Source organism: Gastrolobium bilobum, unplaced genomic scaffold (assembly GCF_033153095.1).
Source record: "Gastrolobium bilobum isolate Gb01-03AN ecotype WA unplaced genomic scaffold, APGP_CSIRO_Gbil_v1 utg149994, whole genome shotgun sequence".
Lineage (NCBI taxonomy): Eukaryota > Viridiplantae > Streptophyta > Magnoliopsida > Fabales > Fabaceae > Gastrolobium > Gastrolobium bilobum.
In genome coordinates, this window is record NW_026896307.1 from 1 (window position 1) to 21,471 (window position 21,471).

Here is a 21,471-nt window from a genome sequence, read left to right on the forward strand (position 1 = left end):
GATAGTCTAGTGTATTGGCAAGCGTGTAACCTTCAAAACTAAGAATTGAGTGATTAGATTGCTGGAAGATCTGTTAGTTGCTACTACTAGCCTTTAATTTGAGTCGCTTGCTTTTGATTTTTCGTTATGTAACTTTGCACTGTCGAACATTTAATCTGAAGGTTACTAATCTGAAATTCTTTAAATTTGTAGGTCAAAGAGGTAATAGTTTCATTCTTTATTCTGATGGAACAGGGCAAAGCTACAAGACAGGTATCTACATCAATATAGGTTTATAGAAATCTTGTTTTCTGTTCTCTTCTCCACCTTTTTTATTTTGAAATTCTATTTTATACTTATGGAAACAAGGTTTCTTGTAGTGTTACTCAGTGGATGATGCAGTTGGAGAAATTGGGAATTGTTACTCGGGTGAGATTTCCCAAAATTCTCTCGTTCTAATTGAAGTATTTAATATTGCATCTCTTCAATGGAAAACTTGGGTTCCTTTTTTATGTAACTTTGTTTTTGTTATTTCCACTTCTTTTTATCTCTCTACATTTTAAAGTGAATGGTTGCAAATCTTTAAAGGTTAAATGAGTGTGCTAATAGCAGTTGGAAATTTCTTATAAGAAAATAGGAAAGATCATGTGTGGTGTTTCCTTTATAGTAGTATAGATGAATCTTTGTTGTCTAAATTTGTGTTAAATGTGCTATTGTTGAATTTGGTAATTTTTATTTTGGAAATATTTGAAGAAATATTAATTGTTTGAGCCATGTTTGCCAATTAGAGATGAGTCATTGTATTTATCTTTTATCGCATCAATTTCATTTTAGAGATTTTAATATATTTCTAGACTGAATGAGAACATCAAGGAAAATTGAAACCTATGGATTATTATTATTATTTTGTTTGCTTTGTGTTAGTATCTTAAGTTGTAGCTACTAGATTTTGTCAACTAGTGTAAAACTCTTAAGGTTGATGAAATGGTATGCTGCTATGATTGCTAGGAGATTATTTTTTATTATTGTGACCCTAAGAAATTTTTGCTCTGAAGAGATTTTGATTTTTGTGTTGACTGTAAGCTGACCTTTGAATTCAGGATTCTATTGGTCGGTATCAATGTGTTGGGCTGAAACGGGCTAACGAGATCATTGGCACCACCACTGAAGAGCTTGTCCTTAAGGCAAGACAGGGAAACATTACTCCTTGATGTTGTTTACAATTGGTGCTTCTCAGTCTCATGTACATGTTAAACAATCCTAGATTGATATCACACTCATCTCTTCTTATACAGAAGTTAGTTAATTTCTGCTTTCTGTTTATCCTCTTCTGTATTTTTCATGTAAGTCTATGTCAATGTGTGTTGAAATTATAGAGATTTAGGTAGGGAAGGAATATGAGAGATAATAAAGACCGAATAACATGAAATTGGTATTGATTTTATGTGTTATGATGTGATACAAACTATAAAGCGTTAATTCCTATCTATTCTAAAAGTAGATTTCAAATTCTAATTTAATAAGAAAATAAATTGGGAAAAATAAATAAGTTAGGAAATTATTCCTAAGTGATCATATTAGATACTATAAATTAATTTTGGAATAAATATTTTATTAAAATGAATTCCATATTTGGAATAGTTCATTAAAAACAAAGTTTTCTTGTGTGTTACGTAAATATATTTTCTGGTATAAAACTTCAAGAATATTATATTGTGCTCTATATATAACAAACGCCACAAAGAATCTTGCTGCCAAGAATGGAATTTCGATTTTTGATTTATTGTCTTACGAGGAATATTTACAATTATTATAAAGGATAAAATATATATAATTCCCTTTAGTTATAGTTTAATTTCGTAAAGTATCTTATTAAATTTTAGTAACTAGATTTCACGAAATTACTAAATGTACAAAGTAGTGAATTTAATTTGCCGCGAATGTGAAAAAAAAAAAAAAAACCTTCCTAAAGAAAATAATATGCGACATTTGATGAATTATGAAGCATTTTTCGTGGGTTGGCTTAGAACGAAGACTTTAATAATGTTATCATAGAAAGTGATTCTTCAAGTGCGATTATTGTGCTCACTTCGGATAGTGAAACAGTCTGTGAGCTTCAACTTGTTGCTCGTATGTAGACATGGATTAGAAAAAATTGGCAGGTTCATTTGCAACATACATACAGAGAAGGAAATATGTGCACAAATTGGTTGGCAAACCACATTCTTAATGTCAATGATCTTGCGGACTAGATGGTATTTGTGGAATCTCTGAGTGGTATACTATTGTTATATCAGGCTGATCTTGCCTCTGTAGGGGGGAGCAAGTCATTGGTATTTGTTAATTAGTTTTTTTTTCCTTTTTGTTTGGGCCTTAACTGTCGTTTACCAAAAAAAAAAAAAATTACAAAGTTTTGAGTCACGTGAGAGTTTTTGTAATAGATTTGTAGTTGAAGGGTTCTTTCTGTTTAAGCATAATATAAATTGTTATTTATTAGCTTAATCTATATAAGTTATATTACATGTAAAAGTCTATGGAAGAATTTTTTAGGATGAGACTAATTTTATCATTGCATAGGCCAACAAAATGGTTTAAGTTTACTTATCGCCTTAATTTACTTTTCCTTTTTAATCTTGATTTTGACCTATGAATAGGATAATAGAATTAGTGAATGCAAACAACCATGCTTAGAGGTGGATCATATGTACCAAGATCATTAGTGCATTTACGAGATAATGCAAGAGACAATTTCATCTCTCCTCAGTTGTGGATTGTGGTTAGAAATTATCTCTTGCATTATCTCACTTATGATCTTAGTACACAAAATCCATCTCTAAGCATGGATGTTGTACATTCACTAATTTTATTCACGTATTCATGTCAAAATCAAGAATAAAAAGGTAAATTAAACTAAGGTGGTAAGTAAACTTAAGCCATTTTGTTGGCCTATGTAATGATAAAATTACCCTCACCCTTGAGAAGTTCTTCCGTAGTGAGATGATTCAACTCCCGAGTATCTTCACAAGATTCAACTATTTGAGTCAATTATAGAACTAATCTTGAGTCGGGACTTATTCTCCAAAGATGTACTTAGTGAAAATTGAATCAAAATTCTCTCCTCACCTACTCAGCTTGTGTTGCTAATTGAGTTACACTCATTGGATGAAAATAGCATGATTTAATTAAGAAAATCACATACTTACATGAAAATAAAATAACTGTACTTAACGAGTAGGGAGAACTTTTTCCAGAATAAAATATTTTTGGCTTAATTATTTTATTTTATTTTTCAATTCACGAAACCAGAAGGTAAAAGAGGTAATATGATACTACAATTAATATGATATTAGAATAAAGAATATCAACCAACCAAACATTAAGTTTTAATAAATGATAAAACAAAGGGATAGGATATTGTGACACACAAATAACGTTACGCACAATGTTACGACCACATCTTAACCGTTGATTTCCGCCAATCAACGGTTATCATTTTTCAAATCAAACTCATTAATTAATTATTAATTCGCAATAAATGATAACCGTTGATTGACGGAAATCAACGGTTAAGATGTGGTCGTAACGTTGTGCGTAACATCTATCCCTAAAACAAAGGGATAGGATATTGTGACACACAAATAATGTTACAGTTTCTCATCCCAAAACATCTTTGTTATTTCAATATTTTCAGTTGTTCACATGTAGAGTGTAATTTATGCCTTTCTTCGATGGTCATACCGGAATTCCTGGATGACTGCAAACCAATATATAAGGTTATTATGATTTAAGAAAAATTAAATACGTTGCAAAGCAATAAGTATTCATGCAGTTATGTAACATTTAAAAACACAAACTGCAATATATAATGTTCATCAAAGTTTAATCTACCTGTAACAAATGTATTTCCTGTATAATGTAATCAATGTCTTCTTTGAATTTAACCATAATCTTTCGCAATTTTTTATCCTTGTGCATCGCAATAAGTACAGAAGCTACAACATCCACCTTAATCAAGCAGTTGCTTGTGCTTTGAAGCTATTGTTATATTGAAAGAAGTATTAGCTAAATCCACCTTAATATTTTTAGTTTTGTTACAAGTTCAATTTCAACCTGTATACCATTATTTTTCCTTTAGAATTGTTTGAACTATTAGCTAAATCTAACTCCTTTAGAAGTGCTCATGGGATTGTCACTTTCTCCAATTCTCTCCCACTCAGAAAACCAGCATTAGCATTGCAATACTAATATATTTTAACATCATACCCTCATTTACTTCCTTCTTAGCTTGCACTTTTTGTTGAACACTAATATTCCCCTAACTCAAAAGACTCACTTTTCTGTGTAGTAACCTATGATGAGCATGAAAACCAGTAACAGGAAAATGAGAAAGGATTTTATGTGCCACTCTCAGACTTCAACAGCTGTGTGCATGACTACCCGTGATCCTCAATCTGTAATTGATCCTAGGAAGCTTGACAGAAGTGTTTTTGTTGATGATACCAGATTGATCAACTATGCTAAGTACTCCAAACTTGTTGAGTTTCCCAAGTCCAATGCAGTTCCAAATATTAATAATAGAGGGCAGGATCAAGATCAAGTGAATGGATCAAGGGAACTTCAGAAAACACCAACAGATTGCATGTCTTTCAGGTTTGTTAAGTTCACATATTCTCCTGCACTATGTGAGTTGCAATCATGCAAATGTCATTTTGTGGAGTTTCATAAATTGCACTCCTTATTCTTTTCTGTTTCCACAACACCACATAGTAGTGGTTCAAAATTTTCAATTTAAGATAATGATGAAAGTGACTTCTTTCTGTGACACAGCTACATTTATATGATTATCAAGAAAGAAATCAAATTTGTATGTCAAAATTAAAAGCAGGACCATAAAAATGAAGAAGCTATGAAATGGAAATGGAGTTTGGATTCTAGACTGGTTAGCCATAAATGCTGTTATTGTTGGTTTTTTCTGATACAATTGCTATAAGGTCAACAAAAGTCTATAGAGACTATTCCATTTTCCCTATAATTGATTATTTGTTAGATGATGAACAGTGGCTAGGACTATACCACCAGTAGTGTCATAGGTGGTTCCTACAAGGAAACAAATGATCTCTATTATTTGTCCTCTTATTTTTGTCATTTGCCGAGGTTTTAAGATTTTTCACGTGCATTTTCCATAGAGATAGCAGAATGATTGTGTACTTTTTATGCAAATGGGCGTTTTATTAGGCAATACAAATGGCATTATTACAGACCATGATGCCATTTGGTTTTGTCCCTTGTACATGAATTTTTATTTTTTTTCTCCTTTCTAGTTTTCCACCAAGGAAGGTACGTGTCTTACAGTCATATGGTCACATTGCATATTTTCAATTGTCTTTGGAATAATGGAATCTTATATTCGTAATCTGTAATAATATATATATATGTGTGTGTGTGCGCGTGTCTGCGCGTGTGTGTGTGCTCTAAGAACAGTGGATGGATGTCAACATATAATAGTTAACATTGGTCCATTTACTTTTTTAAGTAGCAGCTTTTATACCCCATTTAAGTAGATTTAGGATTAAGTCAAATGACTTGAAGTTATACATGAGTTTCTAACTCTCTTTTTTTGGAGTAAAGGTTATAACGTTTTAAAACCTACAATATCAGTAGTTACATCCTTCAGTATAGATGCAGAGGCTAAAAGGGTGATAGTGATGGGGCACATTTCTCCTATGGCAGTCCTTGAGAGCATTTCAAAGGTGAAAAGTGCAGAATTCTGAACTGCTTGTTAAAGCACTTCAGGTTCCCTTAAATTGGCAGCAAAGGAGATGCAGAGCCAGAGTCAAAAATATTGAAAAATTGCCTTTGCCTTTTCATTTGTTAACAACTTCATATGGTTGTGGACCTGGTGCTCCAAGTAGATACCGACAACACACAGTATTTAAACTTGTTTGTAAAAGGAACATAGTACATTGTATTTTATTTTGTTGAGCTTAAGCATAAAATGTTAATGCTTAGTAAGCCTCCAGCTCTAGGTGTATTGGGAATGCCATTATACAAAATTTTGTAAAGCTGAGCTATAATTTTACTAGTATGTTGGAAGATTTATCATTTTTAGATAGTGTGTTGGGAATGGAGGGCATATTGTTTTGATCTTTCATTGAGGGGAATTCTTTCCCCCCTCTCAAATACCATGGTGGGAGATGCGTTAATTTGATCTTCAGTATCAATTTTTTCCCTCCTCGTTATTTATTGTGGGGGAGGGATGCGTTAGTTTGATCTTCATTGATTTGAATTCTTTCGCTTCTTTCAAACCTCTCAATCAGAGAACGTGTCCTCCCAACTTTATATAAATAATAAGCCAAGGTATACATATCGTCTTTGTTTGAATGACCTTATACATGGCAGGTCAGCTCTTGTAGATTTCATCTGTCGAAACTTGGCCAACAATTTATCCATTATTTTTCAAAAGGAAATGAAAGATAGAAATCAGAGGCATACTTCTTTGCAGAAAATTTCAGTAACATCTTGACAGATTCAAGAAGCCAGGTTCAAATGTAAATATTTTAGATTATAATGAATGGGTGAGAAACGAAATATGATTAGAACTTAGCCTTTTTAAAAGGGTTAAGGCATCATGCGGCATCAACTAAAAATATTGGCAGAGATAAAAGGGAAAAACAGTTATTCAACTAATGAGAAGTCAAATAGTTGATAACAGCGGAACATGATAATGTATAGGCCTTAAAATCTCGTTACACAATGTTTCGATTGTTTAGTTTGTCTCATATATGTCAAATACAATAATCACTTGTGCTCATATCTTTAAGCAGACATGTCATATCTATTCACCAAGGACAACATTGTTAATTTATAGAATTTCAGCATTGGTATGAAGCTTGCAAAAATACAGTGTACTCTTCGACAGTACCCTTCAAAATGGACATACAGACAGAGACAAGAAAATAAAAGCAGGCTTGAACAACAACATGCTAATTAATTAATCAAACAAAATATATAGAATCCATTACAAATGGCATCATATCAGACGTCCTTTAATCTCCAATGTGGTAAAAAAAAAAAAAAAAAGAGATCATAAGATACTACTTGTCAAAAACAAAAAGGCCTAATGACTTGTTGACATAGAACACAAAATTAATTCATCAGAGAAAATCAGCAACATTTGGTGGAAGCTCCTGTACATTCACATTGTAGAACTTCTGAATATCAGACAACATTCTAGCATCATCCAGTAATTTTTTTGAAGGTTGAATGATGTGTTCCTGTCTTCTGGAAGCTATCAGCAGGGATAGATGGTTCTAGATAGAGGCACCCATATGAACTTTGGCCATGATGTTTATCTTTTGCACTAGTGACTATGGTTGATCAACTACCACCAAAATAGAGTACACAAGTAAAATATTAGTGAGCTTTTCAAACTCTCATTTGACTAGTCTAACCGAAAGAGGTAAAAATCAGTAAAGTCTCCTGGTCCTTGTTATTTAGTCAAGTATAATAGAGTTTATTTTTAAAGTAGTTTAATTCCACCAAACTTCTTTCCTAAGGTTCCTTTATATCTACAAGCTATGTGAGTTGTGGGAAGCAAGAGGCCAGAACTTAAGCTCCTCCCTCCTTATGAGAGTCCACGGCTAGAAATGGCTAGAATTTACTCTCAACAATAAAATAGGGGATTCAAATTGCAAACCCCCAATTCAACTTGCCTGTGGGTGGAAAAAGGGTCATCAACCAAATTCGTAGCAGGAATTGGTGCATGTTCCTGACCTCCAGTGATATCCTCACATACCAACCTAACTCCTAAGCAAAGTATAAAGAGATGTTAGCCTAATATAACTGGGATAAAGCATATTAAATATTCAATTTACATAAGTTTCTTCTTTGATTACCCTCATATTTCTGCAGCTGACTGAGGTATGCCTCCAGGAGTGAAAGAAACCTGTCATCGCAACAAAATAAGCTAAGATCCCTTAAAGCCCCATTGCTTGGCCTGCAAAATAACCCAAAAGGAAACAGATGAAATATGACTATCTATATGAATCTAGATAAAGAGAATTACAACAAAAAAGATCATGACTATACACAGCTCTACAACTAGTCATTTGAATACCTACAAAACGAACATTATACTGGGGAAAGTAAGAAAACTTATCTTTGATTAAAAAAAATCATGGGACACAGCACACATATAACATAGGAAAAAGCTAAATGCTAGTGGGTTACTAGCCGTCATATATCGATCTCACTGCTCTTTCTTTCTCTTTCTTTAAAAATTGCTACAATGAACTTTGTAGCATTTTCTTTGTATATAACTAAAGTATAGGAAATCACAAGAGTTGGCAAGAATACATGTTAAGTAAATAAATACTGTTACATATTTGTGTGTTCTAGTTAATTTTGTAGTTCAGTTAGATTACTTATTCTTTTATACTTGTATTAGAGCTATATAAATATGAACTTGTAGAATTTATCTCTTTGATAAAACTAGAACAGCCTTGACAGATCGGTCAGGGCATTTTCATGCTCAAACTCTTTGGGTTTATCTCATCTCTATTAACCAAACCCATTCTTAGACCTTCACTGAACAACTAAGGCTTTTAGGTTTATTACTATTTGTGTATCACCAAAAACTTTTTGTAAGGTAAATACTTCCCTATGGAATACTCATTTAGCAGCTCTTGGTTGGTGAGCCACTGTGTGTGACCCTCTACTTTGAGGCAGTTTTAAAGTTTCGTTATGAATGTTTTGATGAAAACAAGAAAGTTGAAATCTTGTGGCAGCATGCAGTTCTATATTGAAATTCAATAGAGGAGAACACTTACATTTTCAAGTTTCCCCTTTTCCCCTTTACTCTTAAACTTGTTATTCATGGGATAGGATTTCGTTTATGGCTGCTTTAGGTGCTATTCCCATAAGGCCATAACTATTTCCATTTCCAATTTACAGAGTGAGGGACTGGCTTTTTTGTTGTATCTGGACTCCATTTTTCTTCTAGAAGCACCTTGTTGCCAAGGCCAACTCAAGGCTCAAGGGGGAATCAGTCCTAAACCAGAAGTTTATGGCTAAACCCTATTTACATCTTTCTACCCCCAAAACCTCCCCAAAAAAAGAATCAATATCTAAACAAGCAAATGGGTAAGAATTAAAGTGTTATAAACCCAATCTAATAAATCAAATAGCAACAAAAAAATAAGGATGGGCCGTTGCTTTTCCGACAGTTAAGCCATTACGTTCACATGTTTAAACCAGAATTCAACATCCCCACTATTCCACTTTGAAAACATAACAAGTCACTAGGTCACAACTACATTACTGTAGGTCAATCCTGAGGAATGTATCATAGCCATACAAATATACCCTAACATACTGAATTAAAAAACGATAATAAAGAAAAGAGAACTCCAAGTCTCCATTGGTACGATGTTGACTTGGTTTCTCAGTGCTCCCACGCTCCGCAATAGGATTCCGTCTCTGTCTAATTCTTTGGATTGACGAATTGGTGTCTTTCCTTGACCCTCAGCTCCTTATTTATAACCATTGAAGCGATATCTTTTTTAATTATCCATCCAATCTCCCATGAATCTCTATCAATTAATAAATCAAGGTTGATTTGTTTCCGCTTTCATTCAAAATATTACAAATCTGTATCAATTAGCAAATCAAGGCTTATTTGATGTACTTATTAGAATTAATTATAAAACTGAATAAAAGATACATACAACAAATTTACATTTAACATAAAAATATAGATTAAATGAAAAAATATTTAGATTTATAAAAATAGCTGTAGAGATGATAAAAAATAATTAAATTTGAAATTTCATTGAAAAAATAAAAAATGACATATTTATACTTTAAAATATAAATAAAAAATAATTAAAAAATCCCAAAAAAGAAAAAAAATTGTACAGGTATTTTCTTCAGTAAATATTTAACTTAAATATTTAAAATATATATGTATAAAAGATTTTAAAAAATATATAAAAATTATAAATTAAAAGAGAAAAAAATAATTCTTTTTAAAAATATTTAAATTTAAATAAAACAATTAAAAATGGCATCTATCATTCTATAAAAAACAAATTATAAGAATGTAAATTTTAATTTAATATAGAAAAGTAAAGGGGAATATTACTCTCATGTTACATGCGAGTAGTTCTCTCATGTGACAGAGAGAATCCAAGTAGGGCCCACCATTTAAAAGCAAAAAAGAAAAAAGAAAAAAGAGGGGGTACAATTTTCGAAGTGAGAGAAAATGAGATAACTATCTCATGTAAAATAAGAGTAGTATTTCTAAAAAATAAATTAAACTTTCATTCTTTTTGACGAAAGAGAGTAATTAACACAACTTTTGATGTCGTGAATAAATAACTAGAAGCTATCACTTAATGAATTTGCGTTGTCTTCTATGCATGTTTCCCACTTTTTTCTGTATTGAAAAATTGTTAAACCTATTAATAATATTTATTATTATGTCTATTGGGTGTAAAAATATTTAATATTTTAAATTTGAATTTTGTACTTGATAGGTGAAAAAAGTGTTCAGCATTTAATATTTACCACTATTTTCTGTATGGAAAATTGTTAGGCATATTAACAATATTTATTATTATTTGACAGTGGGCTTAATTATTCTACCTATTAGGATTGATTATATAGCTGGAAAAAAATATATAATAAATTTATATTTAATATAAAATTATAGATTAAAATAAAAAATATTTAAAATTGTAAAAATATATGTATAGTTGATAAAAATAATAATTTAAATTTGAAATTTAATTGAAAAAATAAGAAATGACATATGTATACTTTAAAAGAAAATAAATTACACATTGAACTTAAAACAAGAATACGAAAAGAGAAAAAAAATTGTACACGTATTTTTTTAAATAAATATTAACATAAACGTTTTAAATATATACATGTATAACCAATTTAAAAAATATAAAAATTTTAAATAAAAAGAGAAAAAGTAACTTCTTAAAAAATATGTATAATTAAAGAAAAAAATTTTAAATTTTATATTTTAAATTTAAAAAAAATTGACATTAATCATTATGTAAAAAAACAAATAATAAAAGTTTAATCATTATAAAAATTTAAATTTAAGTTTAATATATAAGAAAGAAATTAAATGTTATCCACAAAGAAATATAAATTGACATTTATCGTCATTTGAATGCATACCATCTAAGTCTATCATATAAATGTTATCTATTCTATGATCAAGAAACTTAACTTGCCCATCAATTAGACTTTTGATTTTACAAGAGGTCGAGTCAAAAATAACTCTATAATTTTTATCACATAATTGACTAATGCTAAGCAAGTTATGTCTAAGGCCCTCAGCAAGTTATGTCTAAGGCCCTCACCAAGTATCTTTCATTTGTTGTTATCTCCATAGAAAACATGTACATGCTCTTTCTTTGTGAATGATTGGAATTTAGTTACATCTCCCGTAATGTGACTTGAGCAACCATTATCCAAGTACCACTTGGAACTTTTAGCCTTCAAGCAAACCTACATCACAAAGTCAAGATTTAATCTTTGGTACCCATACTTTGTTGGATCCTTGTGTGTTAGTCTTGGGCTTAGTTCCCTTAGGAACCCACACTTTCTTTTGCCCAATAATACCATTCTTTCTAACTTTACATGTGGAAGCACTATGACTTTTTCCACCACAATGAAAACATTTAATGAATGGCTATTTGTCATGTAGGATGGAGAAATGGAAAAGTTTTTATATGATTTTTCTTGTGTGCTAATGTCAAAGCCTAAACCGGATTTGTTGAACATGCATCTTTGTTTACCAAGCAACACATTTAAGTTATCTCTTTCACATGTGAATTTGCTTAGAATTTCATTTAAATCATCAATTTCATTGTTTAGATCTTCACTTGATGTACATGATGATGAAGATGCATGCTCATTTGAAGATAGGCATTTGATACAACTAGTGCTAGCATCAAGTAATTTGAGAGTTTCATTTTCATCTTTCAAATCTTTTACTTCCTTTTCTAAAGATGCAGTTTGTTTTTGCCAAAGAAATAATAGTTTTTCTTAATGTGCCAAGAGTCTTAACATATTTCTTCATGTGAAACAGACAAATATAAGAACAACGCTTCGTCTGGTTCCGGCTTGCTAAGAATTGGCGGCGAAGCCAATATTTCCTTGAAACGCTGAAACGCTGCTTCACACTCCTCCGTCCATACAAAATTACATCCTTTTTTTAAGAGTTGAAACAACGGCAACGACACATGTGCTGACTTAGCCAAAAATCTGGACAACACTGTTACTCGCACGTTCAACTTCTGGACTTCTCGAATATTCGCTGGGCTCTTCATTTCCATCACTGCTCTACATTTATCCGGGTTGGCTTCGATTCCCTTTTCTGTCTAGAGGAAACCCAAAAACTTTTCGACTGGAACTCCGAAAGCACACTTATTTGGATTAAAACGCATATTGTGCTTCCTAACTTGCTCGAACACTTCTTGCAAGTCTTCTAAATGGGTCTTACCATCTCCCGACTTCATGATCATATCATCCATGTACACCTCCAATATTCTACCCATCTTCTCCTTAAACACTTTGTTCATCATTCTCATATAAGTTGCTCTTGCGTTTTTTAATCCAAACGGCATTACATTGTAACAATACACTGCATTCTCAGTTATGAACGCTGTCTTTTCCTGATCTTCCTTCCATAATGGTATCTGATTATACCCGGAATATGCATCCATAAACGACAACACTTTGTACCCAGATGCGCTGTCCACCAAATGATCAATACTTGGTAATGGAAAAGGGTCTTTGGGACAAACTTTATTCAAGTCTGTATAATCTGTACACATTCTCCACTTCTCGTTCGCCTTCCTTATCAACACCGGGTTATCTAACCATGTAGCATGCTCTATCTCTCTGATAAACCCTGCTTCGAACAACTCCAGTGTCTTTTCTGCGATGGCCTGCCTCCTTTCTAAACAAAATATTCTCTTCTTCTGGGCTACTGGCTTGACGCCTGGAGTCATTGTCAGGCGATGGCAAGACAATGCAGGATCCATTCCAGGCATATCAGAGGGTTTCCACGCAAACAAATCAACATTCTTTTTCAACAACTCCTTCACGCTCGCTGTCTCCCCAGGTTTCAACTCGGAACCTATCTTTGTAAATTGCTGCTGAGATATTCCTAATTGAACTTCTTCCATAGCTCTGGCGGGTTCTGGCCTCTCCCCCTTATCTTCATCTCGGGGATCCATCCCTACTACCATTAGTTGCTCCTCTTTCTTTCCCACCTTGTCTACTTGAATATTTTCCTCTTCCTTTTTTCTTTGCAACTCTATTATTTTTTTCTTCCTTCCTTGCTTGTGGAACTCGTAAACTCATATTATAACAACTCCGAGAAACCACTTGGTCTGCCTTTACTGTAGCCACTGCCCCATCTTTGGCCACAAATTTCATAGCCAACTGATCAATTGATAAAAAGATCTTAAACTTCTTCATGAATGGCCGTCCTAAAATAACATTGTACGCAGAGCCCAAATCTACTACTGCAAACAACAAGGTGACTGTTTTATGCGTGGGTGTGTTGCCCAAAGTTAACCTCAATGGAATATACCCCAACGGCTTAATTTTATCTCCTGTGAAGGCTAACAGCTCAGCCCCACATGGTTCCAGCTGGTCATAATCCAAATCCATTCTTCTGAACGCGTCCCAAAATATAATGTCTACCGAGCTTCCTGGATCTACCAACATTCTATCAACTCGATAGTTTGCTAGCAATCCTAAGATCACTAAAGGATCATCATGCTCTGGGTCCATTATCTCATCATCCAGGTCCTCGAAAACCACTTGCTTGCCCGTCTTTCTTCTTTCCTCTTTGAAACGCAGCTTTTCTGAAATAGCCATGCACATTTTCAAATGTTTTTTCCGGGCATTACCCGACTCTCCTCCACCTGTTCGCCCCCCAGCTATAGTACACATGTGTCCCATCTGAACTTGACTGGTGATGCTTGCTTTTCTTTTTTACCTTTACCAGTCTCCTGGGTTCTTCCTCCAGGCGGGCTCCGACTACGGTCTGGTCGCCTGTATTTATCTTCTTTGCCTCCTTCTCCTTCTCCTCTCCTCACATACTTCTGTAACTTCCCTTCTTTGATCAACCGTTCGATAACATTCTGCAGGTTATAACAGTCGTTTGTAAAATGCCCGTACCACTTATGAAATTCACACCATTTTGTTTTGTCTGTTTGTGCGTAACTCGTCCTAATAGGTGGCGGTCTTGGGACGTTTCTCATCTCAGTAGACATTACTTCCTTCAATATCTGAGCTCGAGATGTGTAATATCCCAGAAAATTGACAGTAATTTATAGTAATAATAAATTAATAATAATAATAATAATAAACTATAAATTAGTAGTAATAATATATATATACATATATGATGATTATATTATAGATAACAAATTATAATATAAATTTTGATAAAATAATTGTGTGCGATATATGTGCGATATGAGTGCTATTGGAAAATAATTTTGAAACTTTGTAATACTCTAGATTATTTATAATAAAATAATATTAATATGTATATATATATATATATATATATATATATATATATATATATATTAGATGATAAATTATGATTAATTGATTGATGATTTATGTATTAATGTTTGATTAGTAATGTTTGATTGGTAATTTGATTAGATATGATGAGTCAATCATGAGTCAGCCTTGAGTTAGCAAATAAGTTAGCTGTATTCTGAGCCATAAAGAAATTAAGAATAAAAAAAATAGTGTATGAAGCCAATATCTGAGCCAGATACATCAATGAGGAATAAAGAAATAATTGCACGAAACCCATATCCGAGCCCAAAACTTCAACTATAAATAGAGGCCTAACCAAACCAAACCAATTCACTCTCAATCCTCAATAATTCTCCACTACTCTTCTTCTCCTCTACACACACTCTCTCTCCTCACTTCAAATTTTTATTTTTATTATTATCTTTCTTTGGTTACCCACCGCTTCTCTTCCCCAAATTGTAGAAGTCACCAAACACGGAGACCAGGTAATCCTAATCCCTAGAGAGTCATAGGTTATATTGATATGAATTTTGATATATGTAATCCTAATCTCTAGGTGTTCTTAGGTTAGTTTTATATGAAATTATTTATATCACGATTCTTAAATTCGAATTATTACATGTGATATTTGGGAAATTTTTATTGGAAAAATAAATGGATATGATTGAATTTTCATATTTTTATGATTGAATAATTATGATAATTGATGTGATGTGATTGTATGAATGACGATGATTAGATTTGGGTTTTACTATGATAAATGTTGAAGATTTGAATTGTTATATCCTTGAATAAATATGGAAGTTATGATGACCTTGAGTAATGGATATATTGAAAGAAGAAATTTTCAATTGTGATATGATGATTGAGTGTGATTGTAAATAATTAATAGTGGGAGGATAGCTTTGGGATGGTACCTCCCAAAGTGATGAACACAACTTTTTGGGCTTTATGCCTTTGATATGTATTTGATATGACACTGATATTTCCGTTCTTCCCAAAGTGGTATCTGGCAACAGTGGTTATTTCTTGGGATACTAGTAGCAACTTTGGGAAGAGGTGTGCACACTAGGATTTGATATTTTGATGATGGCCAAATTTGATGATACGTGGCTGGCAACAATGGTTATTTCCCGGGTCACGGGGTAGACTAGCAACAGGGTTATTTCCCGGGTCTACCATGGTTCTCTTCCCACTAAGTACAATGAATAATTATGGATCTTATTGAATAATTATGAAAATTATGGAATTGTACTACTCTTTAAGAAAAACTTTCCAAATATGTGTTTTAATGATTGAATTTGAATATTTATATTATTAATAACTATGATAATTGATGTGATGAGATTATTTGAATGACGATGATTGGATTTTGATTTTTCTATGATGAATGTTGAAGATTTGAATTATTATATTCTTGAATAAATTGGAAAGTTATGATGAGGATCAGATTTGGATTTTACTGTGATGAATGTTGAAGATTTGAATCATCATATCCTTGAATAAATTGGAAAGTTACGATGATGATCGGATTTGGATTTTACTATGATGGATGTTGAAGATTTGAATTGTTATATAAATTCGAGAATTTATGATAATAGTTGTTTGAATTATGATACTTTGGAAAATTATAATGCCCTTGAGTAACTCATTTAGAGATGATAATACTTAAAGAATAAATAATTATGATTGAATCTTTCCTGATTGTGTGTGTTTGTAATAAATTAAAGGTGGGAGGATAGCTTTGGGATGGTACCTCCAAAGGTGATGAACACAACTTTTGGGCTTTATGCCTCCGATGTGAAACTGATGTGAAAAAGATTGTATCCGTTCTTCCCAAAATGGTATCTGACAGGGTTTCCCGGGATACTAGTAGCAACTTTGGGAAGAGGTGTGCACACTAGGAAGATGTGAATTGATTATGGCCAATGTGATTTGTTTGTGACTGGCAGGGTTTCCCGGGTCTACCATGGTTCTCTTCCCACTAAATATAATGAACTTAAACATTATTAATGAAATTTGTTATTTGATTTGATTATGAAGAATGTCATTGAGTTGTGAATATTATCATATTATGATTAATGTTGTGCTAAATATGTTAGTTGATTATTACCAAATACATTAAATGAACTTAATAAAGATAAATATTATATAATGGAATTTTGATTATTATATTGATATTTGATTTGATTAATGTGGAATTGATTTGAACATTATTTGATATTTGATTTAATTTGTTATTAATTACAATAATTGTATTTTGATTGGGATTACCAGCTTTACTGACTTGTGTTTGTTTGACTGCAATGATCGTGCAACTGCGGGGGAGCAGATTTTCAGTGAAGCATGTTGCAAAGGATGGGGCTAGCTGTGGACAGTGAGGATCACAACTCAGATATTTTTAACTAGTTTCTAAGTTTAGAAATTTATGAGATTTAAATAAATGCATAAGACATATTTCCTTTATTTAAACTTTAGTCTTTTGGTTTTATTTGAATGTAATAGAGTTAGTCTTGCACTTGTCCTTGTACAAGCGCGGCGGTAACATTTCCTAAATTAGATTTAGATTAGCTTCCGCAATATTTCTATTATTATAATTGAAAAAAAAAATGAATTTTGACAATTTATTTATTATAAGATTGTTTTATAAATTGTTAGAAATTTGGGGTGTTACAATATAGTTCTGGCTTAGGTAGTTACTCTAAACGTGGGTGATTATCAATACTATCATGGAATCGTGGTAGGGACCACCTTTGGCTCCCATACGTGGGTTAACTAACTACCCATCCGAATAAGATCCTTCCGGGTCCCGTCGACCGTTATCATTGGCTAGTGTTACCCGGACATATGAACCCGTAACAAATATCAAGTAGGAAACTCATCCTCCTGTAATGGATTCTTTTGTTCTTGCCGATTTGATGTGTCCTATACTTGGGTGTTTTCAGTTTTATTTCTTATGGACCCGAGAATCTATAAACTTGCAGTATTCAATAAAGCAGGCTATTTCCAACAACAAAAAAATCTATTTCATCCTTTTGGACTTGCATAAAAAATGACATTGTCATTTTTGCTATCATTTACAGATACAACAAATCAATCATGTATGAATATAGCACATTTGAGCGTAAGTTTTAGGAAAAATACGACCTCTAGTTTTGCAAAAAGACCACGTACAACACCCATACAACATTCATCAAAAAGGACCAAGCAACACACTTAGAACAATCGCTTCCTGCAGCCTGGGGCTCCACAGTAGCATGGCATTTGCTTTATCTTCCCATTGGAGTCAAAGACACTATCAAGCGCATAGCCATAGTCATATGTCAGCTCCTGCAAGAAATCAAAGAGATTCAAAACATGTGTCAAAGACTTCAGAACAAAACCCCAAAAGAGAAAACACCAGTACACAAGACTCTCAGACTTTCTAGGATTGGGAGTATGCCCACCCTTACACTTCCATTTTCACACTGTGACATCCACTAGTCACATATATAGGGGTGTAAATGGATCAGGTTAGGTCAGGTTTTGACTTTGATAGACTAAACTTATGTAAACATTTAAAACCTACACTGGCCTATTAACCTATTAAAGGCTTGATTTATAAGTCTGGCCTGGCTTATTATAAAAAACATAAAGCAACATGGAATGTAAGACCTACCAAGTTACAAACTAAAGTTTATAGGTTCAAACAAAACTGAAATATAAAAATAACATTTCTTATTCACAAAAATCACATGAAATAATGTTTACATAGATCCCATGAAAATTTTCATAAAGATCACATGAAAGTTTTTTATTCTATGCAAGAATAACCCCCACCCCCAAAAAAATAAATAAATAAATAACGATTTTACTAAACAAAATTAGGTTTTAAGTCTTGATTGACCCATGTAGCTGATCCCACAAAGCAGGACAAGCTGTGGTTATAGTTGTTGTAAATGATATAAAAAAGAAAGAGAATAAAGAAGGTATATCTACTACCCACAAATCCTCCCAAAATCTAATTCATGAATCATCCCAAAAACAATAGGTAACAGAAGGAAGAAAATAAGCATGGCTATAAAATAAATTTCAACAGTCTAAAGTGAGTTGACATAGTTATCACCATAATTATCAATAACAAATATCAGCAAACATGTTAATTTTCGGCCACATCCCCAACCCCAATATGTTAACAACAGCCCCAAGAAGATAAATCGGGGGAATATAGAAAATGAGTTACCTGCAAAGGGGATATATTGTCGGAAGAAAACAACACTACTCGAGCCAATTTCAAATCATGGTGTGTGCTCAAAACACATTGAACAAACAGATTAGGCTCGCAACAATGGTTTATAAACCTAGCAATATTTCCAGTAGATCCTGCATCAATACAAAACTCCGGCACACTTTCAGAACCTTGGTCATCGCATTTGTCCAAAAGATTTGCAGGAACTGCTACATTATTTGACCGCCTCTGTCAAAATTAATGTCACCAAAGAGACGAGAAAAGTTCTAAACATTTAGCAGAAGTAGCTGAGAAAAATATAATCACATGATAAGGTTTCAAAGAATTCAATACCTCTCTTCCACCAAGCCCCTTGATTGTTTGCAAGCAATCTATGTCAAAAATATAATTGTTTTCCAATACACTTTCCATATCTTCCGTCCTAGCAAGTATTCCTGTGTACTCACAAACTGGGGCTCCAGAAGGTATAAAATCCCAAGTTCTAACGGCCCATCCTTTCTTTGCAGTACGGAAAACCTATGTAACAATTTAGTTGAATAAACAAAATTAAAAACTCAGTATAGTTATCTTAATAATCTAAAGATCTTAGGATACCAATACAATGTGCTACCTCCAAACGATATCTAAGTCCTCTTTGAGAAGTTCGGTTCACACAACCAGGACCACAACCACATTTGGGGCCACATTCAAAAACTACATCTTTGGCTTCAACTAACCTGTCAATTTATACATAAAAGCAACCACATCAAATATTACAGCAAACAAAATTTAAATGCCATTTCACCAATCAAGTTTCTAACCTGCCACCATCCCGAGATACATAGGGAAAATCTGAGCCATTAAGCAACGCACATTCACAAGTTTTCGGATCAATACAAAAGCCTTTGCATTTGCACCCAGTAGCATTTTTGGGAACCGTCACATTATTTGCAACCTTGACGGACTTATAATATGTGAAACCTATAATATTTAAAAATCAGACACCAAAGTAAGCACAAAGCAAAATTTAGCTTTCATAATATTTAAAAGTACGATGGTGAACATTATTATATAATCATCACAACATGAATCTGACATAAAAGGACATGAGCAGGTGGATAACAAAAATAATAATAATAATTCCACTTCTCCAAGAAGAAATGAATTTCCATCCAAGCATAAAGAGACAATGATGACTATCAACAAATGTTAGAGGATAAAGGCAGAGTTATTAAAATTTTATGATGACTTTTACTACGCTACCTTCCTTCCAAAGCTACCATAATAATGAGCTAACTCACAAAGTAAATTCAAGAGTAAATATCTACTCAACACATAAGAGAATTAGCATATCTTGGATCAATAATAAAAGATTAAAAATATAAGATATTCTAGCACTGAAATTTTAAATCAACAGCAATTAACGCTTGGACCCACCCAACAACATTCACAGCTTGAAATAAAGTGACAATCAGTGTGTGAATATATATATATATATATATAATTCATCAACCAAAAAAGGGAACGAATCCTCTTATGTGTAAATTTCATATGACCTGATCCAATCTCTACCCCATTTACATCTTTCTACCCCCAAAACCTCCCAAAAAAAAGAATCAATATCTAAACAAGTAAATGGGTAAGAATTAAAGTGTTACAAACCCAATCTAAGAAATCAAATAGCAACAAAATATATGGATGGGCCGTTGCTTTTCCCACAGTTAAGCTATTACGTTCACATGTTTAAACCAGAATTCAACATCCCCATTATTTCACTTTGAAAATATATCAAGTCACTATGTCACAACTACATTACTGTTGGTCAATCCTGAGGAATGTATCATAGCCATAAAAATTTATTTAGCTTCTTCACTTCTCCATTTTCATATATAATGCGTTCTAATTAAATTCCAACCTCTGCTTTATGATAAATTTGTAGTGATTTTACCAAACACAGACAATAAAACAAGAAAACATTTTCTAGATGAAATTAGAACAAATATAATTGAACCTGATTAGTGGTTAATGTAGACTTCCCTTCAAGTCTCCTAAGTCGAAATTTATATACTATAAATCCAGATATTCCCTTTTCTGGCCAATAGTTGACAACCTGCAAAACATGAAAAGAAAGGGCATAAAAGATTTGAAGTATCACCCAAAAATTGGAAGTAAATCATGTCTCCATATTCCATATCAATCTGTTTCACCAGTTAAAAAGTGCAATTTTAGAGACCAGAGTAAATGCACTTACGGTAACAACTAAGAATTCAAATTGCAAGAAATTTAACATCAATGCTAGCTCCTGAAACCAATTGTTTCAGGTGTCAAAATAAATCATGAAAAGAAAGCTTCAATTCCTTTCTCAACAAATTATTACTAATAGATTGCCTTTGATAAACAGTTGGAGAAGAGAAAGAGGGATTTTATCCCAACGACATCAGATGGAAACGATTTGTGGACTTGCTGTTGACAATGTCATTTTCAAGACGAGATTATATATTATATCAATGCAGTATTATGCAAATATATTGGTAAAGAAGAAATAGTCTGTTAGCAGCAGATCCCTAAGTTGCACTAGAATAGATAAACTGAAGAATGCCTCGGGTATTTTGTGAGATTGCCTATAAAATTAAATGAAGAGTTCAATTAAACTTCACTTATACCCCCAATATGATATGGATCAGAATGCT

The 21,471-nt window shown here is 32.7% G+C and overlaps 1 protein-coding gene and 1 long non-coding RNA gene across 2 annotated transcripts; both read right to left on the reverse strand.

The window, feature by feature from the left end:
* Positions 1-6,968: 6,968 nt before the first annotated feature.
* Positions 6,969-9,074, reverse strand: LOC133298807 (uncharacterized). Its single transcript, XR_009749865.1, has 3 exons — positions 8,808-9,074; positions 7,875-7,975; positions 6,969-7,785 (listed from the first exon to the last, which is right to left on the reverse strand). It is a non-coding gene; the product is annotated as an uncharacterized LOC133298807 (long non-coding RNA).
* An 8,527-nt stretch (positions 9,075-17,601) lies between these two features.
* On the reverse strand, positions 17,602-21,083 carry LOC133298806 (histone-lysine N-methyltransferase, H3 lysine-9 specific SUVH4-like; the record flags this gene model as incomplete). Its single annotated transcript, XM_061498161.1, has 8 exons — positions 17,602-17,904; positions 18,797-19,030; positions 19,136-19,318; positions 19,413-19,518; positions 19,603-19,762; positions 20,045-20,057; positions 20,793-20,891; positions 21,033-21,083. Coding segments are annotated over 8 exons (960 nt in total), but the record flags the coding sequence as incomplete, so codon positions are not given.
* Between the last annotated feature and the right edge of the window lie 388 nt (positions 21,084-21,471).